Source organism: Bos indicus, chromosome 12, assembly GCF_029378745.1.
Source record: "Bos indicus isolate NIAB-ARS_2022 breed Sahiwal x Tharparkar chromosome 12, NIAB-ARS_B.indTharparkar_mat_pri_1.0, whole genome shotgun sequence".
NCBI lineage: Eukaryota > Metazoa > Chordata > Mammalia > Artiodactyla > Bovidae > Bos > Bos indicus.
Window position 1 is genome coordinate 31448700 of NC_091771.1, and position 25667 is coordinate 31474366.

Here is a 25667-nt window from a genome sequence, read left to right on the forward strand (position 1 = left end):
GTAATACATGGATGGTGGGTAATACATGGATGGTGGGTGATAGATGGATAGTGGATGTTGGATGCTGGATGCTGGATGCTGGATGATGGTTGGTGGATGGTGGATGGTGGAGCCAGCCCAGGCAGAGGTTTGAGGCTCTGCCGTGGAGAAGCACCAAAATAGTTCTTGTTCACACCAACTCTAGGCTTTGAGATGTGGCTTTGCTCTTCACTGGGATCCCTGTCTTCCTACTATATCTTCCTCCTGAGACTGAGATCTTTATCTCCTTTCTTAATTTTGTGTATTCTTTTTTTTAATTTAGTTCTTTTTGGTCCTGCCACATGGCTAGTGGGATCTTAGTTTCCAGAATCGAACTGGAACCAAGCCCGAGCCCCCTGCAGTGGAAGTGCCGAGTCCTAACTACTGGACAGCCAGGGAATTCCATGTCATTAAAAAAAAATGAATGTATTTTTAAAATTAATTTACGTTTTATTTTATTTTTGGCTGCCTTGGGTCTTCGTTGCTGCTCGATGGCTCCCTCTAGCTGCAGAGAGCAGGGGTCACTCTCTAGTTTGGCATGTGGGCCTCTCACAGCGGCCGCCTCTCTTGCTACACAGCACTGCTAGGGTGCCCTGGGCTCAGCACTTGCGGGGCAGGGGCCCAGGCGCCCTGTGGCATGTGGGGTGCTCCCGAGCCAGGGACCAAATCAGTGTCCCCCAAATCGTGAGGGGAACTCCCAGCCACTGGACCACCAGGGAAGTCTCTCCCTGGCCATTCTTAATTTTGGTATCAGGGGACCAGGCTGAGGGTCAGATTTTCTTCATAGTCCTAGAGAGTCTCTTAAGCTAATGGCACTCCTGTTGTCCTGTCGTGAATGTCTCAGTTTCCAGGTGTGGTCAGGGTCCTCAAATCACCTAACTCTATCAATGACAGCAGATAACACACACGACAAAACATAAAACCATGTTTGCAGGCATCTGCGAGGCCTGACACCGTGGCTGTGGATGGAAACCCTGACTCTTTCTCTTGTACGCCTGTCCTAGGCTGAGTCCTGTGGCCTTAGCTGGATGCATCACTTAAAACTTTGAGTTTCATTTTCTTCATTTGTACGGACTGAGTCACTGGGGCTTTCCTAAACTGAGTTCATATTTGAAGGACTTGTTAATTATAACTGATGTTCTTTCTAGATACTGAAATCACCGGATTCCCCCTTTATCCTCCTCTTTACCATTTTTAAAGGGGGATTTACCATTTTTAAGCCTAGAGAACAAATGTGAAAAAAAAAAAATTATCACTCAATCGTGTCTGAGTCTTTGCAACCCCATGGACTGTAGCCCACCAGGCTCCTCTGTCCAGGCAAGAATACTGGAGTGGGTTGCTATGTCCTTCTCCAGCAGATCTTCCCGACCCAGGGATCAAACCCAGCTCTCCTGCATTGCAGGCAGATTCTTTACTGTCTGAGCCACCAGGGAAGCCCATAGGCAAAGGCAAAAGCAAGCTGCAGTTTGCCCAGTCGAGCAGAAGGAACGGTGGTCACTGGAGGGCCAGGCAGGCCAGCAGCTTTTTTCTAAGTCCCTTCCCTATGATTCTTCCTTGTCCTTGAGCTCAGCCAGGTCACATGGAATATCAGCATGGACAGGAGAACATCCTGTGGGGGGCTCGGGAGGGGGCCGTCTCTGCCATCATCTTATCCGATCCCTTCGTGGGGTCCCAATAACACTGACAGCCATTTTCAGCTCAGCTCATGGCAGGTAAGGGACGCTTTTCTCCACACGTGTGGGACACTGCAGGGCACTGTGGGCCCCCAAAGACCAGCTCCATAGTGGTAGTGGAGATTAATGGGAAATTCAGGAAAGGAGATCTTGGGATGAAAGGAGGAAGGAGAAGCTTCACCAAGATGTCTCCCATCACTGCTGACCTTCATGGACCAAGATTTTTGCCTATTAAAGGAGAGGTTTTCTTATATGAAGTTTAGGGTTTTATGCCAAACTTCTGTAGCAGAGGCCCATGGAGAGAGGGGATGGGCAGGCCAACCAGGGCAGGGTGGAGAGGAAAGAAAGCAGTGGAATGTGGTGATATGAGCTGGGCCTAGGAATGGCTATGAAAGGTACCACTTACTCAGTAGGGGACTTTCCTGGCAGTTCAGTGGTTAAGACTCAGCACTTCCAATGCAGGGGGTGTGGGTTCAATCCCTGGTCGGGGAAACTAGGATGCCACAAGCCGAACAGCATGGTAAAAAAAAAAAAAAAAAGAAGTTTTTTAATTATAAAAAAACAAAACAGCTACTCAGCAGACAGGCATATGAGAATCAGGCCAGCAACTTGAGGCCATCAGCATCAGAGGACACTTGAAATCAGACAGGAGACAAGGTCTCAAATGATCCCCTAGGGTCAGACGAAGCAGGTTTGCCCGTTGGGACAAGCCTTGGATGTGTGGCCAGTGTGGTGGACCATTCAAGGCCCAATCCCGTGGGAGACCTGGAACTTAGCAGGTGTGTAGTCCACCCCCCGGGGATACGTAGTAGAGGACTAGGGAGAGTGCAGGGGGCATGCCAAACAAACTTTACCCATGTCATAAGAGCTAGCACTTAGTGTTTATTTTGGTCCAGGAACTATTATAAATGCTTAAAAGGATTTCTCTTTTAGTCATCATGACAACCCCATTATATCATCAGCCCTGCTGACATCCCAGGATAAGGGACTGGGGCACAAGGAGGTTAAGTGGTTTTGCTCAAGGTCATGGGCCCAGCCAGAGGCAGAGCACCCCTGGCAGGCTTGCCCAGGAGCTGCCCATTGCCCTGACTAGCAGAAGTGCTGGGCTCTCTGTTTAAGATTGCTTTCTGAGTGCAGGTGACCATCTGCCCAAAGGTGGTGACGTTGACCTGACAAATCTGAGCTGACCTGCAGGCAGGTCCTTCCTAGCATCAGCTGATTCATCAGATCATCTCATGCTCATCCAGGGGATGGAGCAGTGGGTCTTTAGGGACCAGCACTCACCTTCCATCTAATAGACTTGGTATTAAGAGACCAGAAGGGCTGGGGACTGGAGAAGGAGGCGAGGGTGGAGTCTAATCCATAAGCCCAAGGAGGTCCTGCAGATTCAGGTTCACTGTAGGCAAAGCTCATCACCTCTCTGCCTGTTTCCTTAAAGAGATCAAGTGTGTGGACATGATCTTCTCTGAGATTCATTTGTACTTTAAAATTTTATGATTCCATGTTTTATCTTCTTCAGTCTTCTGGAATCTTTCTTTTTCCAACCTTTGCAGCTTCTTCACACGTTCTAGAAAAAAATCGGCCAATTGTCTTACAGTATCGTCTTTCTGTTCCTAAATTGCCTAGGATGCTTGCCAAGAAAGCCTGTTTTGTTTTGCATCTGATGCCAGCTTTGCCAGATTTTGTATCTTTGGAAGTTCTAGGGCCATGCTCCTACCTTCTAGCTGACTTCTGGTTCAGATGGTCCCACCGTCCAGGGTAGAGAGTGACTCCTTGACTTCTGCTGCTGCTGACACGCATGAGAAGGACATCTGGGAGGAGTCTGGAAGAGATGCAGGAAGGAAAGGGATGGTCTTCCACGGAAGTGGCCAGCAGACCTGCCCAGAGTCTGTGTCTGGGGAAGGGGAACTTTGGAAGACGTAAGGGCTGAAAGAGGAGAGCTCTGCTGATCACCCAGATGTGGGAATCCAACTCATGGCTTTTAGTAAACTTCCTAGTTACAGCCTGGCCATTGCATAAAACTCAGACATTCTGAGTAAATAAGATTTTGGTCCAGCATTAGGATACAGCAATCGGATGATGAATTTCTACTTCCTTAAAATGTCTGGACCTGAGCCACTGGATCACTTTAAACCCTGTCTTGGCTCAGGCAGGAAAATAAAGTAGGCTGCTTTCAATTGCCCACTCACTTCAACCTGGTGGAAACTAACAAGTCTGTCCCTGCTTTTCCCACCCCCGTCCCCGCCCCCATCGCAACAGCTTCCCCTTCCCGGCAATGTTCAGAGATCTTGGAGTCCTCCTTGGAAACTTGGGGTTCTCTAGGCTCCTCTTGGGCTCCTCTGTCCTCCTCACCTCAACCTCGGTGTTAATTTCTCTCTCCATCCTGTCCCTGATCTACTCACCAGAGCCACCTGTCCTCTTGGTTTGTCCTTCCCATAACTGTTACAGTTCTATCCTATTGTTTCTTTTTAAACTTTATTTTAAATTGAAAGATAATTGCTTTACAATATTGTATTGGTTTCTGCCATATTCCAGTACGCGTCAGTCATAAGTATACATATGGCCCTTCTCTCTTGAATCTCCCTCCCACCTCCTACCCGCTCCCACCCGTCTAGGTTGTCACAGAGCCCCAGCTTGAAAGATGGTACCGATGAACCCATTTGCAGGGCAGCAACGGAGACACAGACATAGGGAACAGATCTGTGGACACAGAGGGAAAAGGAGACGGGGGGACGAATTGAGAGTAACATGGAAACATACTCACTACCTTATGTCAAACAGATAGCCAGTGGGAATTTGCTGTGTGATTCAGGGAACTATTGCCTCTTAATAGCTGGTTTCTTCATAGGTTTATTTAATAGTTTATTCAGTTCATTTCAGTTTTATTTCCCTTTAATCCCCGATATGCTAGTCTAACCATCCTAAACCATCCCTTCCTAGGACTGGCAGGATGGGACACATTTAAATTTACCTATACAACTGACCCGGAGAAGGCAATGGCACCCCACTTCAGTACTCTTGCCTGGCAAATCCCATGGATGGAGGAGCCTGGTAGGCTGCAGTCCATGGGGTCGCTAGGAGTCAGACACAACTGAGTGACTTCACTTTCACTTTTCACTTTCATGCATTGGAGAAGGACATGGCAACCCACTCCAGTGTTCTTGCCTGGAGAGTCCCAGGGATGGGAAGCCTAGTGGGCTGCCGTCTATGGGGTCGCACAGAGTCGGACACGACTGAAGCGACTTAGCAGCATACAACTGACCACACACACCGGGTGGTCCAGGTCCCTCAGCCTTACCTGCTGGAGCTTGTCTCCCCATTCCCTGGTCCTCTCCCTCCTCCACTGGCCACCCCTGCCCCACACAGTCCCCCCATCGGAGTTGGGTTTCTTCCCTTTTCTCTTTGTCAGGACGCCTTCCCATCTCTGCCAACACAAATCTGATACTACCATCAAAACCGTTTCCCAGTCCAGTGATCAGTAATTCCTTTTGTGCTCACAACTGTATCTTGTTCTTGCTGTAGAATTGCTTTAATTGCAGTAAATTGTTTCCTAATGTTTCATGAAATCTGGCTGTCTCAAACTGTAAGGCCTTTGAGGGCACTCGTTAAATCTTCTACGCTACTGTTTTCAACAAGACTGGCCCGGGATTGTGTATGGGTGCAAAAAAAAAATTTTTTTTTCTCATTACTGAATGAGAAAATACATTTTCTGGATTATGCACCACACCACAAAACTTTTCCTTCTGATCGGTTGCCAGATCACTGTTGGACTAAGCTGGTGCAAGCCTCAAGTGAGGCGAGAATATTAACTTGTGTGTGTGTGTGTGTGTGTGACTGTGTGTGTGTTTGTATATGAAAGCAGCTCGTAGGGAGGAGAGGAATGGATACGGAGTGTCTGTATGTGCTTAACTGACTAAAAAACATTCCAGTGTCAAATTCATTTTGGAATTATTTATAATGGTGAAAGTGAAGTGTCCAGCGGAAGGATAGTATTTCATAGCTATTAAATATAATAATTATGAAGGCTCTATAGAAACACAGAAAAATGCACTCTCTGAGAAAAGATTAACATGAAATATAGCAAGACATCACAGTAGGTTTGCTGAGATGATGGGGTTATGATTCATCCCCCAGCCCTCTCATCTTTGCATTTGTCTAAAATGTTTTATAACTAAGAGTATATTAAAAGTGAAAATCAGTTGTGTCCGACTCTTTGCGACCCCATGGACCATAAAGTCCATGGAATTCTCCAGGCCAGAATACTGGAGTGGGTAGCCTTTCCCTTCTCCAGGGGACCTTCCTAACCCAGGGATCGAACTCATGTCTCCTGCATTCCAGGTGGATTCTTTACCAGCTGAGCCACCAGGGAAGCCCAAGAAAAGTACAGTGGGTAACCTATCCCTTCTCCAGTGGATCTTCCCCACCCAGGAATCAAACCAGGGTCTCCTGCACTGCATGTGGATTCTTTAGCAACTGAGCTATCAGGGAAGCCCTATATTAAAAGTAATGTCATTAAAAAAAATAAGTAAAAATCAGTAGCCGAAAGTTATAAACGGAGATAAAACTAATCTTTGGCAAAAGTTGTTCAATCTACTGAATAGATAACCATTATGCAGGCTTCCTTAGCCAGCTGCTTTTCCTTTAGGTATTTGTTCTTTTTCTGTTTTGCCTTTTCTCCTGCCCCAGTCTTCTCTGATTATATCCTTCTGAGCTTTTTTTTTTTTTTAACTTTCCTAAAATACCTTGAATAAAACTCACCTGTTTTATTACCTCTTGCAAGGACCATTCCTGAATAATAACATGGTAAATGGTTAAAAGCTAACACACAGCCTCCCATGGTGAAGATGCAGCTGGAGATGCCTGCATGAGTGCTCAGTCTTGTCTGACTCTGCGATCCCATGGACTGCAGCCCACCAGGCTCCTCTGAATTTTCCAGGCAAGAATACTGGAGTGGATTGCCATTTCCTTCTCCAGAAGATCTACCCGATCCAGGATCTCCTGCATTAGCCAGTGGATTCTTTACCATGTGCCACCTGGGAAGCTCACAGCTAGAGAAAATGACACAGAATACTTTGGTTTACTTAACTTCTGCAGACTCTTCCCTCTCTCCATTCATTGAACTTTGCCTTAGGCAGTGATTTTAATGATGAGACAGAAGGCACATTTATCCTATTTTTTGGATAATGTGAAGCAGGACATATAGAAAATGCGCTGAATGGCGGAATTGGAGATCAGAAAGATTTCAACAGGCCAGAAAGATAGACTAAATGAAACAAGAACATTTAAAAAACTGTGTCAAAGTGTCTGCAATATGGGTCATCAAACACTATGACTGGCCCAGTATAACGAGACCACACGGCTCCCAATGAAAAAGCCTCGGGTCTTTTAACCAAGAGCATGTCCCGCAAGCCTCCAGGGTACAAAGTGGCTGACAGAAAGGGCTCCTTTGATCTTAGGCTGCAGTAACAAAAGTATAGTGAGCTGGGAGACACAGGCTCTAAAAGAAGCTGAATGCCTGAATCAGTCAAAATGAGATAAACAGCAGCAGCACCAACCTAGGTGAGGAACAGGTGCGCAGGGATGGAGAGAAGCAGGTGGAGCCAAAAGAAGAGTGGTGGGTAAGTGGAGGTTCCCTAAGGAACTCCATCAGAACTTATCAGCATTGGAGTAGTACCTGCCTGGTGAATTCAGCAGTTTCCCTAAGGAAGATTGTGAGCATGTGCTACTCAGATCTCAGAGGCTGAGCTGTGAAGCAGAGATGTGCTGGGAGATGGGTTTGTTTGTTTGTTTTTTTTTTCATATAACACAGAAGGGTTTTAAAAAGTCATTTGGTTCTTATAACCAACCACACATAAGTATGCTACGCAGTGTGTAGCGTGGAGCAGTTTTTCTTTGCTCTGAAACCACCTAACCTACGAGGGGATGAAGAAGTCCTGACTGAGCCTTTGTGACTAGAAGCTGATCGGCTCCACACTTGGTCCACTGAAGGAGGACGAGGCCCTGGGTCCCCTCCTGCCTCTCACATGATGCTCCCATATCATTGTTCGGTCTTGAATATTAAAGCTGTTGGTTTTACCAACAGTCTGCCTCTGAATAGGAATCCTCAAGAGAATGTTTGTAGCTGATAACAAGAGAGAGTGTCTGGTTTTGCAGGAGATGAAATGTTCTTTTGTATCTGAGCAGGAAGCAAGCAGATAGTGTATTTCAATAGCTTTTTATACCCACCAGGCACATTGAAATTGATCTTTTCCATCACTATTATCTATAAAACCCCTTTCCTTCGTGATTTAGTTGGAAGAGCGCTGCAGCCTATTCTCATCCAAAAGTATTATCTGTTTTCAGTGGGGAGGGCTGTGAGCCATACCTTTATTTTCCATCATTTTAGCTTAGCTATTTGTTTTTCTCAATGCTAAAATTTATGAGCTAGAGTGAAATGAGAACAAAACCTTGTGACAACTTGTAGCATCTTGAGTTCTCTGTGAGGAGGCTAATACAAGTAACAAAATAAGAAATAGTAAATAAATTGCTGACTACAATTAATTAAGTCGCTCAGTCGTGTCCAACTCTTTGCAACCCCATGGACTGTAGCCCACCAGGCTCCTCCTTCCATGGGATTCTCCAGGCAAGAATACTGGAGTGGGTTGCTATTTCCTTCTCCAGGGGATCTTCCCTACCCAGGGATGGAACCCAGGTCTCCCGCATTGCAGGCAGATGCTTTAACCTCTGAGCCACCAGGTGGCCATCGACTATAATTAAAAGCCTGCAATTATCAAAAGGATAGTTGGGAAATTTGTGTGAGATAATTCAATGCAGAATGTTTTTGGTATAAATTAAGTTAGATTCCACTGGGACTCTTTAACCTTAAATCGCTGAGCAATATTCCAGGCTTATATGGGCTTTCAGGTGGCTTATGGGCTTCCAAGGTGGCTCAGTGGTAAAGAATCTGCCTGCCAACCAACTCAGGAGATGGAGGAGATGCTGATTCCATCCCTGGGTGGCGAAGATCCTCTGGAAGAGGGCACAGCAACCCACTCCAGTATTCTTGCCTGGAGAATCCCATGGACAGAGGAGCCTGGCGGGCTACAGTCCATGGATTTGCAGAGTGGGAACACGACTGAGCGACAGAGCATGTACAATATACTAGTATTGTTGATGGACGTCTGAGGTTATGAAATTGTTTCAGCTGTCCATCAAATAACCCTTCTGGCTTCACAAATAAACTCGATGTAGATTCATTTCTGGCAGCAGGCATGTGGAGGGTTGTGTCTCAAATAGCATTTGAAGGGTTGTAATAAACTGTTATAGATTGTCCTATGGACTGCCCCCCCCCCACCCCGCTGCCACCAACACACACAACCCCACCCCGGAGTCAGCTAAGTGTCTTTCCTAAGAAACATTCCTGAGCTCTTGGAAAGACCGCCTCATCTCTGTGCCCATCTTGGACTCAAGCTCCCTCCAGCACTGGCATCCTCGAACTGTCATGTCGTATACTCTTGACGCATCAATCTCCTCTCCAGAACTAAGCCCCTGGGAAGACATCTTCCCATCTCAGCGTTTGGGGCCCTAACACGATGCTCGGCTCCAAGAGGCGCTGTAGAAGGGCGATGCGGAGCCTCTTCTGGGGATAGAGCATGGGACGGACAAGCAGCTCTGAAGTGAGGCAAGGGGGACACCTTGGCTCTGCGGGTGTGTCCCAGACTGTGACCGAGGGTGGAGGGATCAGTCGCAAGAAAGATCAGTTATCAGCCTCTAACCCTGCGATTCGTAATTAACGAAGTGTTCGCGGAATGATACTGCGGTTTTGAAGAAGTCAAGCTTGAGGGAGGAGAGAGAAAGAGCCAGGGAGAGGGGAGAGGAGCCCCGGAAAAGCAGCAAAAGTGGAGAAGCCGATAGGCGCGCCCAGGTTCCGCGTGGTCTTTCTCTCCTCGGAGCCGCGTGGGGCTCCGACTCCCGCGCCCCAGCGCTCGGTGCGCTGTTGCCGCGTGGAGCGCCCGCGGCGGGGACCTCTCCTTGCACTGCCATCTACAGGTGTGGCAACTCTGCCTAACCTTGCCAGGCGGGAGGCCGTCCAGTCCTTCAGGAAGAGTCGCTGGCCCCGGGTTTAGGAGCCTTCACACTCCTTTTATCGTGACTATCTGGCAGTTCCAATAGAAGTATTCTTCAAACCAGCGGTATTTACAGAGGCAAGACTGGGCTGCTCCGTGGAGCCTGGGACCGTATCAGCCTATGAGGTAATGGAGACATAATTGGGGAACAAGGTGGAATTAGTGTCATCCCAAATGATTTAGTGCCTCATGTTAATTTCACTGGGTTTTGTTCGAAGAGCAGTGGAGTCACTCGCCTTGCGGAGCAAGCTGCCGTCAGAAAAGATTCTTTTCGAGAATTTAATCAAGTTCAAGCGCTCGGCCCTTGAACGTTGCAGGAGCAGCTTCACGTTTCGGCCTTTGAAAAGGTATCGTAATGTTATTGCTTGTTTTGCTTCTAGAAGCGGCGGGTTTAGGAAATGACTTGGGCGGGTTCATCTGTGAGGCCGAAAAGACACTGACACGCTCCCCAGGGACCCCGGCGGCTTCGCGGTCATCTCGAAGGTGCCAGCCAAGCGTCGGGTCCCGCGGGCGTTCCTGGCGCGGACCCCTGTGCCCAGGGTGTCCGGCGCCGTCCTAGATGTATGGGGACAGTCGGGGGAGTCGCGGGGGCGGAGGGGGCGGGCGGCGGGATGGCGCGGTAAGAGCATGGAAACGGGGAGGGAGCCTGCCTGCGCCTCGCCCCTCCGTGCCAAGGACACCGTCTCGGAGGCGCGGCTCGCTTCCCAGGGTCGGACTTTCCGCCCCCGGAGCCGGGCAGTGGAGGGCCAGCCCCGTCCCCTTCCCAGCTTCGGGCGGCCCCCAGGGCTGAGTAAGCCGGGCGGAGAGAGACAGCAAGGATTTCCTGAGAGCGAAGGGGAGGAGGAGGGGAGAGGGGCAGGAGCCCGGAGCCAGGACCCTGAACCTGCAGGTCGGTGCCCCAGGGGCGCCGCCGCCCGCGCCTCCCCACGCGCGCTCCCGCCCCCGCCCGCCGCGGCCCCCGCCCACTCCCGAGCCGTAGGGAGTCAGGTCCCGGAGGAAGAGGGTAGGTGGGGAGGCGGATGAGGGGTGGGGGACCCCTTGACGTCACTGGAAGGAGGTGCCGGGGTAGGAAGTGGGCAGGGGAAAGGTTAAAAATCGCCCCCGCCCTCGGCTCCTCTTCATCGAGGTCCGGTGGAGGCTCGGAGCGCGCCGGAGCGACACTCCTCCTGGCTCCTCCCAGGCGGCGGCGGCGGCGGCGGCTCGGAACCGGCCCCGGGGCTGGAACTCAACGGCCAGAGAACGCCGGGCTCCGAGGATTACCGGGGGAAGTGGCTGTCTCTTGCTGGGGCTGCGGAGAGGGGCGCCCGGGGAGCAGGGCCGGCGGCGGCGGCGGAGCGAGAAGGAACCGGCTGCGGTGGGCGCCAGCTAGGAGCGCGGGCACCGGGCGAGCAGGCCGCGTCGCGCTCACCATGGTCAGCTGCTGGGACACCGGGGTCCTGCTGTGCGCGCTGCTTGGCGGTCTGCTGCTCACAGGTGAGGCGCGGCCGGGCACCCCCCGGGCGGGTTGGGGACAGGGCTCCGAGGGGATCGGGACACTAGTTGCGGTTTAGCCGCCTGGGGCCGTGACGTCCTTTCTCCTCCGGCGGGCCGTCGGGGTGGGCGCCCCCGGAGAGCTGCTATTTGGGGTCCGCGAGCATCGCCGCGCTCGGCTCCGCGCTGAGGCGGCCCCTTGGCGCCTGGAGACCTCCCGCAAGCCAACTGACCCCCACCCCGGTTCTGGGCTCAGGGAGTGCCGTGAGCTCGGACCTGCCAGACATCCAGAGCCTGTTCCCAGAGGGCCTGGCCGGGTCCGCCGGGGTCCCCCCGGAACAGCGGCTCCGAGGATGCCTGCGAGGCTGCCCGGGGGCTGGGCGATGTTGGGCACTGACGGCGACGTAGCGTCTCCCGAGGGAAGGAGGTGAGCCCTTGGGGAGGGGATCGCGTGCCCGGCGGGAGCACACAGATCCCAGGAGATGGCGACAGCTGGTACCCTTCGAGCCACTCAGGGCTCCCGAGCCCGCGCGTCTCGGGGAACGTTCCCCGGCGTCGACTCTTCGCCGCCGCTCGTTACTCGCGGCGCCTGAGCGCGCTGCGCGCAGCCAACCGGAGTGGAAACTCGGCCAGGGGTCTACTCGCCCAGGTCGCTGACCTGAGTGACCTTGACCGCCGACGGCAGTTGAGGACCCAAATCCAGTTAAGTTTCAGAATTGCAAGTCTAGTTTTTTAAGTTCTGAAAGGAAACGATTTGGAACAAAAGATGCGATTTGAGGAATCGGTGAGGTCCGCGCCTTTGCCCGGTGTTGGGGAAACTGGCGGCGGGACCAGAAGGTTGCCCCCGGGTTAGTGTGGAGGTAGCCCCCAGCGGGGCGCCAAAACTCTAGGGCATTTAGGGGCTCGAACTCGCCGTTTCGGCTCAGTGGCCAAGATCCCTAGTTCAGCCTCGGTGGGCGCAGGGAGCCAGGTTTTGGAGCGCCTGGCTTTTAATCGTCCTGGGGCAAAGATACAGTGTGAACTAAAATGCAGTAACATAAAATAAGTTATTGCAAAGATTCTTGAGAAGGAAAGCGAGAGGGCTGGCATATATATTTTTTAATGTTTGTTAAACTCAAAAGGTAGTAACAGTTAAATATTCTTTCTCAGTGGGAAGACTAGTAATCCTTCAGTTTCTAAATAACAAGTAATGCTTCCAGTTAGATGGATGAAACTGTTAAACCGACAGGCAAAACGGATTCGTAATTGGAGAGAACGCGCTCTAAACTGGAAGTGTTGCTAAAACAACTATATTGAGTGGAGTACTGCTTTTTTACCTCAAAAATACATTTGGGGGTTTGCAAAGTCACGATATTTTGAAATATAATTGCTTGGAGCGTTTTAATTACATGAAGTCCATCTGTCTATTATGTAAAAGTAAATCTAGGTAAATTACTGTGAATCCAAAACATGGAGGAAAATGTATATGGTTTATTGGATTTTCTGCTTCACACAGATTTATTTTGTTTCAAAAACTAGCAAAGGATAGCTCTGTTCGTGGTTAAAAGCAGCTTAGATCCGTGGAAGCTTTTCTGAACCGCAAGTGAGATTCTCTTATGATTCCTCTTCATTTTACTTAAATGAGGCAGAAATCTTGGAACTCTTTTGTGAATTAAAAAAAAAAAAAACATTTTTATACATATGTGTTATAGGGAGAAAGCGGGAGAGAAACATTGGCATGGTGAGAATGTCTTCACCTGCGTGTATAGGAAACGTTCTATCAGCTGCTCGGGTTTCTAATTGCTAATGGGGACTTTGCAAACCACACAGGCTTCTCCCCAGGGTGCACAGCTGTCTCCCTGTAAGATAATCAGCTACCTAATTTCTAAACTTCATCAGGGCTTTCAGACTGAGGAAGGGGCTCCTGTCTAGGGAACGGTGTCTAGATAGGGGCCAAGTTTCTGTTCTGTGGATTTTTCAGGTCCCAGCTCTGCTTACTGTTGGGTGCTGTGTAATTTTATGAGGTATTAATAGTGTGTGGGTGTGCACTGAGATATAAAATAATCAGAGGTTCTTTAATACAGAAGAGAACGGCCTTCCCCTGCAAAAAATATATTTACCTTCTTCCAGATATCCTGGGAAATAAAAACATATCAATAATTCAGATACTTCCAGGTCCTCTTTATTGCAAATTCTTCCTCTAAAAAGGATACTAGTCTTCATTTCTCCAGCTCACAATCTCATTTTCATATTTTAAGGCACCACACCTTTGCGAAAGCCACAGACCCTTTTGGTCAACTCCCCATTTTTCTTGCATTTTTGAGCAGCTAACATGTACAACTTGCTACAACTAATTGGAAATACCTCACTCGCAAATTTCCTGAGGGGAGCTAATGATATAAAATCAAAATGCACATGACAAAAATTCTCATTTCCAAAATGAATGTAACCTTTCAAAAGCCAACTAATTTGCATAGCAATTTTTCTTGTTTTCGCCAAAGTTTATGAAGCCACACTCTCTTGGTTTTGTTTTCCCAGAATTGCACGTTTGGAATGTTAATTACAGAGTACCTTTGGTGTTCCAAATGATGGATCACATTGCAGATAAATTGTAGGTGGTCGCCTACTCTAGTTCCTGAATACTTTGCCCTTGTTCATTTACTATTTTAAGTTTTTTCTTTCCCTATTAAATTCTGTGATAGGCTATCCAGTTGCTTTTCCACTGTCAACTACAAATTGGCACTTGCCCTGGGTGCTCAACACCTACCTCCACAAGGATTAAATCATGTGCTAATGCAGCTGCTGACCTTCAACATCCCCTGGAGGAGCTCAGGGTGGGAGAGCATGAGTGAGGCACCCTGTGCTGGGGGAGAGACCAGCAGGACAGGTCTTCAGGTAGTTAGATATTCTCAGGAGCCGATTTTACGAGCCCAATTCTTGTATCTCTCCATATCTAGGCAATTACTAAAATCCTGCATGCTGATGACTGTTCCTCGTGACCAGCAACAGCTTCGTGAGACTAGTCGAAACCTTCTGGAAGAATATGTGGCTGGTTTCATGTACTCCCCTGTCACCAAAATTTCATATATACTGACCTTCCGCCCTGCTTCTTGGGAGCAGTTTCTCAGAGCTGTCTGAGGTGCTTGCTGTCTCCCGGGCTGCAGTCCTCACTTTGTCCCAAGTTAAACTTAAACTGGCAACTCGCATGTTGTGCATTTTTTAAGTCGACATTGGCAATAAGTCAGTTTTGTGTTTTCCTATGTAAAATTCAGATGTTAGGATAGGTGATTACTTCTAGGGAAACTTCGCCAACTCTCAAAAATCAATGAATGATTCCAGGAAATAGACCGAACAGTGTTTCTTTTTCTCCCTCCCTTAACTGCATTGCCTGTAGAATGGGTGATAAGCCCTGCAATGCCAGAGCTGGGGCTGAAAGGATGATCGGACTTTACCCTGCTGTTAGTAATCATGTTGGATTTGCTTAGTCACTAGTGAAACACACCTGATTCCAGCCGATTAGCTTTCTCTTTGCTGCTGCTGCTGCTGCTAAGTCGCTTCAGTCGTGTCCGACTCTGTGCGACCCCATAGACGGCAGCCCATCAGGCTCCCCGGTCCCTGGGATTTTCCAGGCAAGAGTACTGGAGTGGGGTGCCATTGCCTTCTCCGAGCTTTCTCTTTATCAGGATTCAAAGAACTGAGCTGTTTAGAGGATGCCCAAGGCCAGTACTGATCATGATCTTGGGTTTTTGTTTTTTTTCGACACTAACAGAATCTTAATGAAATAGAGTCTGATTCATAACTGTAGTTCCATGATCTCTTCTAAGGAGACCAGTCATTTAAAAACCCATATATATTTCTTGGCTTTTTAATTAATCCTATTTGCTCCCCAAATAACTTAAAAAGAGTTTCTGATTTTAACAAGGATGCTAAACTTATTTAAGCGTGAACCTATTTTATATGACTTTTTAGAAGAGACCAAAGAATCGCTTGGTTTTTAATCAAGGAGATAGTCTAAATCTCCTTTGAATGTATACAGTATAGAAATTCAAAATGATATTGCCCCCAAAACAGTTTTATATCAACAAATGGTGTCCTTGAGGAAGGCTACCCAGTTGATCACAAAGTTTTAACCGATGATTGCTCTGGCTTGGGAATCCTGCACAGCAAGAACAAATAACAGTGTAAGTAGCTTCTGTAGAGCTTTAAATTGAGATGTACATGCGAGTGAGTGTGAGAATAGAATGAAGGAAACTGTCTTGGCACCTGGGTGTTAAATGCAGAGCTGGCTGGCATTAGTCTGGTCTTGGTTCAATTGCACAGTCAGGAGTTGGATATCAGGTAAATATCATGATTTTTCATTGTGGCTAGGGGAAGAAGAACATTTGAAATAACACCGGGCTTAATTTTTGTTAAGTAAAAATGTGTCATCAGGAATGGTTAAAAACATCTGTTGGGGTTGGTTTAAAGGACCTCGTGGAACAGTCCGTTCTGTTCTGTTGGTCTCAGTCTTCTGGGGCGGCTTGCAAGGAATGACAAGATCTCCTGCCAGATGCTTTCCAGGTTCATTGTTGATTCCTCACACACTTGGGTGCCTTGGAAATTGCATGCTGCTGATGAAAGGACTGGATTTTTATACCAGATTGAGGGAGGGGAAGGAAATGGGAGGAATGGGGTGATGGAGGGAGGGCTTGAAAAGAAAGCCTCTGGCTTAGTATCTGGGACTGCAGGGGGGTTTCATTAAGGAAATGGTCCCATTGAGTCTGCTGAAGATAGTGGACTAGATTTCCTGCATTGCTGCTGGGCGGATGTGGGGGGATGTCAAGAATTCCTGGGGATTTCCCATCAGTCTTGGTAAAGCTGGCTGCCTGAGAGCCATGTCTGATTATTGCTCCTTCGCTTGATTTTGAGCTCCTTGAGACATCTGCTCTCACTTCACAAATGCATGCACTGTGAGTGCTCGGTGGGACCTCACGGGTCCATATACTCTTTCAGAGATGAGCAGTTTAATGGGTTTTTATCCAAGGTCAACAGCTGGCTGGTGGTACACCCAGGAATAGAACCTGGTGTTCAACTGACATATAACATTTCTTCATTTTTGTATTTCCTCTACCCCAAACAAAGTAGAGATGTTCAAATATGTGTGTGCTAAGATTTCTTTTTAAACGTTGGCATCTTTTTTAAAAACCTTATTTTTTTCTCATTTTATCAAATGTGTTTAAGTCTTCTTTCCTATCATCAATACATGAATACATATTTTTACTCACATAAAATTAGGATCATATGAACATATTGTAGTGGTAGATGTGTGTTTATATGCTCCCCAGTGGGGAAAAAAATCTATTTAAATTGCCTTTTAAACTTAAAACATCATTCATATTTTAGCGCATCACCATTAATACTTTACAGTAGTAGTTTTAATGACTGTAGCGTTTCATGGTATGGCTGTGCTGTAATTTATTAAACTAAGCTAGCATCTTTTTTTTAATATGAGAAAACTTTAAAGTCCCTAAGGAGTTTAATTAAGAATATCAACATGATGGCTGCTTATAGTAAACTGAAATATTTGGTGAGAAGACTAATGTTTCTTGTGAGCAGTTGGAATCCCCCTTTTGAACTGCTGCGGCTTGAATAATTGTGGCTATGGCACTGGCTTCATCTCTTACCACTTCCCTCCACACACCCCGTGCCCCAGCCACACAAACTACCCTCATCAAAGAACTAACTCACCGTTCTTTAGATGGGCTTTCCACTTTTCGTGCTGTTTGCCTGCAAGACCCTTTTTTCTCTCTGCATCTTTTCTTCCCCTGCCTTCAAAATTCAGCTGAGAAATTCCTGGCCCAATGAGCTCCTTCCTGTAGCCCCAGACTGAAGAACTGGTTTCTTCTACTGTGTGTGGTCTCTTCTTATAGCCCCTGTGTAAGCCCCTCCTCCTGTTCTCATCTTGCTTGGTTAGAGTTCTGTTCATGTGTCTGCCCTCGCTCTTTGGAGTGGAGAGCCCATGTCCTAGCTCTCCTTAGATCCCTGGTGCCTAGTTTCATGCCTGGCATGGATGTGCTTAGTAAATGTTGGAAAAAAGGAATGAATGATGTAGCCACAATATCATTTCAAAGAAGAAATTTCTCTGGCCAGCTATGAATTTATTCCGGGTCATCAGTACCCCTGCCTTTCGTGGAGCTCAGTTAACAGTGGATTCCTTGAAGAAGTTGTTTCTCAATAGACAATATTTGTCTTCTGTTGTGAGTAGCTAAGATCTGGGAAATGAGTTGGGATGTTCAACTCTGAGATGCCTGTGTCCTGTGAGCTCACCGGTTCGGTCACGATGCTTCCCTGAGGCTTCTGGGCCAGCAAGGCTGGGTGGGGGGGTCCGTGCAGCCCTTCTGTCCCAGCCTCTACGAGAGGCCAAGCCCTCCTTTGTCTTTACCCCACAGTGCTCTATACCGTTTTTACTGTACTATAAGCCACAACTATTTATTGCTTTAACTTACTTGTTCTTGGATAGACTCAAACCTGAGTCACTGGGTGCTGCACCCTGTTGCAGATCTGAATGACAAAGACACACTCAGAATCAAGCCTCTGTTTTGAAGGAGCCTCGATGCTAGTTGCCTAGCTTCCTCTTTGCTTAGAATAGGTCTTCCTCAACCATTGACGCACATGGGTTCCTGGCAGGATCAGCCTACTAGGCGTGAAACGTGTTCTGAAAAAATCCGGAATGCCCTGATCCAGCCTTAAGCTGGTGCCTCCCTTCCCCAGCTCCCATTCCCAACTCCATCCTCTGCACATGCCCACAACATGCTTCTCAGAGTGTGGTCCATGGCCCAGCATCCCCTAGGAACCTAGTGAATCAGAGCCTGCGTGTTAATAAGGTCCCCAGATGTGGTTTTGCACATTAGAAATGGAGAAACACTGATTTTAGCAAAGGGTTCTTAGCTCTGATGTCAGAGTCTCACTCTTCTTCACCAACATCTTAGTGATGACCTTGACCTGTGTGACCAAGGGACGAGACCCGGGCCTACCAGGAGCCTCTTCCAGGTCCCATGCTGTTCTTGGGCCCTGTCTTCTGTTGGGACACCTGTGACCTACTTCAAGACTTCCCTCCCGCCACAAACTCTTAGATTTAGCTTAGACCTGTCATCAGAGCAAACAGGAATACCTTCACCAGACCCTGGGTCTTAGAAAGTAAGGGCCTGGTGAAAAATACTATATAATACAATTTTAAAAAGGCATTAAATAGCTTTTGACCACAAATAAAAGTTTTACAAGGCCTTTGCTTCTGAAACAAAGTCACTCGGTGTAAAAAGCTGGGACCATGGGCATCACTCTCTGTAAGCTGTTGTCAAGGGCACGTCACCAGCTCATCATGCTGTCCTGCAGAAGATAATACACCTGTGTGCGTCCTACTGGCTTGAAATGCCAGACACTTGCCTCCTTCCTCGGCTCATTTATTGCAGATCTTGGCAAATGCTTTTGCCTTCTCACAGGTTACCACTGTTGCTTACAGGTCCTTTTCTTAGCCGGGCTGTCTGTCCTTCTATTTAACCAGTGTGAATGTGTTTCCTTTCAAACCACAGACCTACCACCCATGTGGTCAACACAAGCAAAGTGTAACAGTGATCAGGTCCTTTTGTGAAAAAGAGGCCTGAAGTGAACCTTGTACAAATGAAAAGCCTTGGCTTCCATTATATGCAGATGTGAAATCCCTTGAACTCAAGGCCTCCTTTGGCAGGCCTTGATCAGTAATTAGGCTTCTAGCAGAGTTTTGTGGAAACCCTTTTCTCTAGGGTCCTCAGCCTAGACTCAACATTAGAATCATATGGGGAGCTTAATTTTTAGAATCCTCTCGTCGTGGCTGCGCTTCTGACCAATCCAATTGATCACGAGTTTTTGAGTGGGACCCAGGCATCAGTCATGGCAAAGCTCCCAGGTGATTCCAGTGGGCGGCGAGGTTAAGGGCATCGTACTATCATGATTCAAATCACCTGGAGAGCTCGAAGGGCAGTGCTGGGCCCAGATTCAGTAGGTCGGGGTGGGGCCCAGTATCTGCACTTCTAACTAGATCCCCGGTGGTGCTGAGGCCTGAGGCAGAGACCATGCTTTGAAAGTCTGTCTTTTCTGATCAACTTGACTCTATAACAGGCTGTAGGTTCATCCGCCTCACTGCAACTGAATATAGCCGATATTAACATGTGATTGTGGAATCTAGAAAAATGGTATTAATGAACCTATTTGCAGGGAAGGAATGGAGACACAGATGTAGAGAGCAGACTTGTGGACGCAGAGAGGGAAGAAGAGAGTGGGACGAATTGAGAGAGTAGCGATGACATATATACACTCCCATGTGTGAAATAGCTAGCTTGCGGGAAGCTGCCTGTACAGTACAGGGAGCCCAGCCTGGTGCTCACTGATGACCTAGAGGGGTGGGAGGGGAGGAAAGCTCAAGAGGGAGGAGACATATATATATATATATATATATATAATGACAGATTTGCATTGTTGTACAGCAGAAACCAACACAACATTGTAAAGCAATTTTCCTCCAATTAAAAATTTAAAAACTAGCCCCCTAGGGGTCAGGTGAGAGGTCTGGCCACCTTGGAGGTACCTGCTCCAGGGCCAGTCTGGAAAAGGCACTAAATTAAATCATTACTGGACATCTAGCAGGGCTTCCCAGGTGACGCAGTGGTAAAGAATCCACCTGTCAATACAGGAGATACAAGAGATAGATGCAGGTTCGATCCCTAGGTGGGGAAGATCCCCTGGAGGAGGAAAGAGCAACCCACTCCAGTATTCTTGCCCAGAGAATCCCATGGACGGAGGAGGCTGGGAGGCTACAGTCCATAGGGGACTCACAAGAGTCGGACACAACTATTACTAGACACCTAACACAAGGTGAGGAAACTGTATCTATGAGGGAGAGTACATGTTAGCAGAGGAATTCTGGAATAAAGTGCTTGGAGTGAGCAGGTCTGTTTTGCAGAGCATCGTATGTGAGTTAGGAGCCAGGACTGAATTGCTGGTCTAGACAGTGAGGTTACCATAGTCTTCCTTCTCTGACTCACACCATGGGACACTCAGCCTGTCCTCCACAGAAATGTGGGTGCATGCCTACAGAGTTCTTGGAAAGATACCATGCTATTGACCTGACCTCCACCCACACGCCGTGGTCCAGCCCTGCTTCCCTCTAAGAAACCCTGCACGAGAATGGCAGAAGCCTGGCAATGCTTTGTGTGTCTGACCGAGCCCCTGTGTCTGAATTCCTCTGCTGGGACCAGCGTCCCCCTTTGGGTGGCTGAATGGTTCCCTGTTGGAGCAGTATGCTCTGCTGACTTTGGGACATGCCAGGGGTCTGTTCCCAGGGGTGAGCAAAGTCGCTGCCCTGTTGCAGACAGAGCTGCCCTCATGCCAGGCAGAACCATGGGTGCAGGGACCCTTCTTGTGAAACTCAAGAGGGTAAGCTGCTGCTCCTCCCCCAGGGCATCTCGGGCCACCTATAGGGCATTTACGACCCAGTGTTGTGTGAACTCTGGACACTTTTGGATACGGAAAGAGCATACCCCTTCCCCGTGGGTGAATCACTGCTTCCCGGGCTTGAGTCATGATAGCATTTGTATCTGTCATGTCTTGCCACATAGCAAGCTGCCCCCAAACATTACAGTGGGCTACAACAAGAATCCGTTGTCTCATGAGTGCGTGGGTTAGAAATCTGGGTGTGGCTCAGCTGGGTCATTCATGCAGTCATGGTCCCCTGGCTTTGCAGCTGGCCCCAAGGCCCTGGCTGTCATGGGGCCTCCTTCCTGCACGCAGCCTTTGCTACCCAGTCATCTAGCCCGGCCTCCTTCCTGGGGGTGGAAGCCATCTGAACTGGTGACAAAGCCTTGGAACCCCTACGGTGCCATTCCTGCCACACTGGGATGGTCAGAGCCGTCCTAGGTCAGAGGGGTGGGGAATTTGATTCTCTCTGGACGGGAGTTGGTGCTGAGGCTGTGGGCGCAGTCCTCAAGGAGACAAAGGACAAGAAGCTGCTGCTCTACTTCAGGCGACTGATGAATGAAAATGTGGATTAAGCAAGAACTGTTTAAACAGTGTAAATTTGGAAACCTTCTTTGTAGGTTGGAAAAATCTCAAGTATATCCTGTATCCCTCCTTACAGTGAGGTCTCATGTCCACATCTTCCCAAGCCCGTGAAATATTTTTATATCTTTCATAAATCTAGTTCATTAACTTAAGGTATATAGAACCTGAAATGATGATAACTTGGATTGAAAGATTAGTTATGTGCCTGGAGTTGATAAAATTATATCAATGAAGAAGGGGAAAGTGCTGTTTAGTGCTTAGCCCTTCTTTTCAGTCTGCTAAGTCGCTTCAGTTGTCTCCAACTCTTTGTGACCCCATGGACTGTAGCCTGCCAGGCTCTCCTGTCCATGAGATTTCCCGGGCAAGAATACTGGAGTGGGTTGCCATTTCCAATGAGAAAACTGAGGCTTAGGTAAATTAAGTACTTTTCCTAAGATCACAGAGTGCCTAAGAATTAATACTTAAATAAAGTAAAGATGGGCCTCCCTGGTGACTCGGTGGTAAAGAATCCACCTGCGAGTGCAGGAGCTGCAGGAGACATGGGTTCGCTCCCTGCGGTCGGGAAGATCCCCTGAAAAAGGAAAGGACAACTCACTCCAGTATTCTTGCCTGGAGAATCCCATGGACTGAGGAGCCTGGCAGGCTACAGCCCATGGGGTCACAAAGAGTCAAGCATGACTTAGCGAAATTAAATACTTCCCCTGAATTGGAATCATTTCAGTCTGGTTCTGTCAGACCCCAAACCCCCCTCCTCTTAGCATGCCTTACAGCCTAAAGAAAAGGGGAGAAGGGAAAGAGCATGGCTGAGACTGTGCTAGTCTTTCTCCTCCTTCCAAACCATTCTCTCCTTGGAGCTTTGCCAGCTCCAAAGAATGTGAGACTCCACTGCGACTGTGGCCTGTGGTGGCCCTGGGAGGTTCTACTGCTGTGTGCAGCAGACTCCATTAAAGGCTCCTTTAAGACAGAATTTCCGTCATCTGGGTTTTCTTATCATGGGCTATTCAAGGCCCTTCCAAAAAATTCAAGTCGGAGAAGGATCTCTAAAGCCATTAAGAACATGACTGTCCATAGGCTCCCAAAGTCCTCCCACATGGAGCTCTAAGTGACCTGAGCCTGCACAGGGGGATGGCTGAGGCCAGCGGTGCTTTGATTCCTTCGCATCAGGTTGGTCCCCGGACAGGCCGGGCTGCCCTCTGCCGGGTTGTTTCTGGGAATGTCTGCTTTTTGCATTTTAGATCCCAGAAACCACAGAGACCTAGAGCTTTTTCTTAATGAAGCTGCAGTCAAGGGGAGGACCCTGATGCTTCATGAGCTGGGGCTGGGGAGAAGTCTATCTTTGGGGGCGGAATGTGCATGTCACCATGAATCTCTTGAGAAACGTCCATCCGTTTGCACACTTTTAACTTTGTTTTATGAATGGAAACCACGGATGTTACATTCTGATGGAGTGTCCGGGCCAGGAAACCTAGATCTTTCTGATTTTGAAATCAGTACTCTCACCACCAGCAATTATCTGGAAGATCTTGAATGATGAAATCTAGGAATTAAGGAAAAGCAAGGAGTTTGGTTTTCAGTGTTTAGAATAAAAAGTTATTGTTTCCCTGTGGCTCTGTCAGTAAAGAATCCACCAGCAATGCCGGACACCTGGGTTCTATCCCTGGGTCGGGAATATCCTTTGGAGAAGGAAATGGTTACCCACTCTGGTATTCTTGGTGTTCTGTGTTAAGATTAAAAAGCTGTTATGGGGCTTCCTTTGTGGTTCTGCTGGTAAAGAATCCACCTGCAATGCGGGAGACCTGGGTTTATCCCCGGGTCAGGAGGATGCCCTGGAGAAGGAAATGGCTACCCACTCCAGTATTTTTGGTGTTCACCATTAAGAGTAAAAAAAATTGTTATGGCCCATGAGAAAAAGACCACTGTCCAAGGGCATTGTGCTAGAGCGAGCACCCATCAGTCTGGGATGGCCATGACCGCAGCTCTGCAGTCCCTGTTTGATTGACAGTCCTTGTCCGGTTAGCAAAATGGTAGTGTTTAAGGCCTGAGTCTCTTCCTTAGATCATTTCTTTCAGACATTCAGACCTGCAAGAAGGTAAGGAAAAGAAAAGCACATTTTACTTCTTTTTGATCTTTACTTAGGGATACTGACACGACTGAGCAACTGATCTGATCTGATCTGATACTTGATTTACAACGTTGTGTTAATTTCTGCTGTAGAACAAAATGATTCAGTTATACATATGTGTACATTCTTTTTCATATTCTTTTCCACTATGGCTTATCCCAGGATATTGAATATAGTTCCCTATGCTATACAGTAGGGCCTTGTTGTTTATCTATCCTATATATATAATAGTTTGCTTCTGCTAACTCCAAACTCCGATCCTTTTCTCCCTCCAACCCACTCCCCTTTGGCAGCCACAAATCTGTTCTCTCTGTCTGTAAGTTGGTTTCTGTTTTTTTTAGATAAGTTCATTTGTAGCATATTTTAGATTCCATATATAAGTAATATTTCTCTTCCTGACTTAACTTCACTTAGTGTGATAATCTCTACTTCCATCCATGTTGCTGCAAGTGGCTTTTTTTCTTTTAATGATGAGTAGTATTCCATTGTGTATATGTACCACATCTTCTTTTTCTATTCATCTGTTGATGGGCATTTAGATTATTTCTGTGTCTTGACTATTGTAGATAGTGCTGCTATGAACATAAGGGTGTGTGTATAATAATAATTGAGTGAAAGTGTTAGTTACTCAGTCATGTCTGACTCTTTGCGACCCCATGGACTATAGCCCACCAGGCTCCTCTGTCCATGGAATTCTCCAGGCAAGAATACTGGAGTGGCTAGCTATTCCCTTCTCCAGGTGATCTTCCTGACCCAGGGATCAAACCCAGGTCTCTTGCATGGCAGGCAGATTCTTTACTGTCTGAGTCACCACAGTGCTGCATTGAACATAGAGGCACATATCTTTTCAAATGATAGTTTTCTCTGAATATGTGCCCAGGAGTGGGATTGTTGGGTCATATGGCAACTCTGTTTTTAGTTTTTGAGGAACCCCGACACTGTTTTCCTCAGTGGCTGTACCAACTCACCTTCCCACCAAGTAGTTGGGAGGGTGAGAGGGATATATTTTGATACCAGAATATGAGCATGTTTACTCAAATCTGAGGGAAAAAAAAAAAAATCCCATTCTGCCACCTAGAGAGAAGTTTTATCTGTTGTTCCAAGGAGACAGTAGAAAGTGTGATCAAAAGACTGCATGGCTTGGATGAAAGTTGTAAGGAGGGGGACTTATATACTGTTGGATTTTTAAGATGGTTTTCTTTTTCTAAGTTGGCATTAGAGAAACTGAAAATATATGTAAACAGGCAGAGAGGTAGCCATATATTGGAGGGGATTGCAAACCATCTTAAAAGGCAATGTAAACCTGTGTTACAGCATTTCATCTGTGCTTAATGGTATTGTTTTCTTTCTGGAAAACTCCAACTCTCTTTTCCACTTATGGTCTCCTGCTGGATCAGATTTTTGTTCTCTGTTGTTATTTGGAAAGTTTTATAGCTTTGAAATCTTCTCCATAGGGAATTCTGCTAGAACTAGAGAAGGGGAGGGGGGAAGTATAGGAGTTGAGTAATTGTATCGCCCTAGAATGGAATTTGTGTACCTACAACTTTTTGCAGTGAAGGAATATTTGACACATATTGTTGGTGTATAGATTAGACCTGGTTCTACCACTCACTTCCCTACCCCATTTCCTGTTCTCAAAGCTGGTAAGTGAAAAATACATTAAGTCCAGCATTTGCCACACAAAGCCACTTTGAAATACAGGAAACTCCTATGCAAGCTAGTTTTCAAGAATTTCTACTTTAGTCCTTTTGGCCTGGATGTTAAATGTAGTGGTTCTATATCCATGTAGAGAGGAGTAGTAAAATTCTAACGAGTAGAAACAGAGTTGTTGATTTTTAGTGTGCTTTATGGCAAGCAGATGGCACGGGATTGCTTAGCTGGACTAATTCACTCACCATTTTGGAAGAGTAAGTCCAAACTTGGGAGGGAAAATTTCTTTAAAGAAACATGTTTTCTGACAGTGTCTTGGAACACTATCTCTTCTGCTCTAGTTTCACAAGGGAAAGCACGGACCATATTGAATTGAATTCTCCTGATGTCTGTTTCACCGCCAGTCATCATCTGAGGTCCATGTCAACCTCCAGCGTGAATTTGGCGTGCGTGGAGGACTCTTTTATTTTAGAGCACTTTTAACATACTCACTTAAAATCTGCCCAAGCAACTATCGTCGACTAACCCATCACGTTTTATTTGAAGATGGGAACATGGTTGTATTTATTGTGCTGTGTG

General features: G+C 47.4%; 1 protein-coding gene across 1 annotated transcript in view; it reads left to right on the plus strand.

Moving 5' to 3' along the window:
- The first annotated feature begins 10813 nt into the window (after positions 1-10813).
- FLT1 (fms related receptor tyrosine kinase 1) overlaps positions 10814-25667 on the plus strand; it is a 205037-nt gene continuing 190183 nt past the window's right edge. The window contains exon 1 of the mRNA XM_019971466.2: positions 10814-11269. Coding sequence (XP_019827025.2) covers positions 10816-11269 — 454 coding nt within the window. The 5' untranslated portion in view covers positions 10814-10815. The remainder of the gene's footprint in view (positions 11270-25667) is intronic.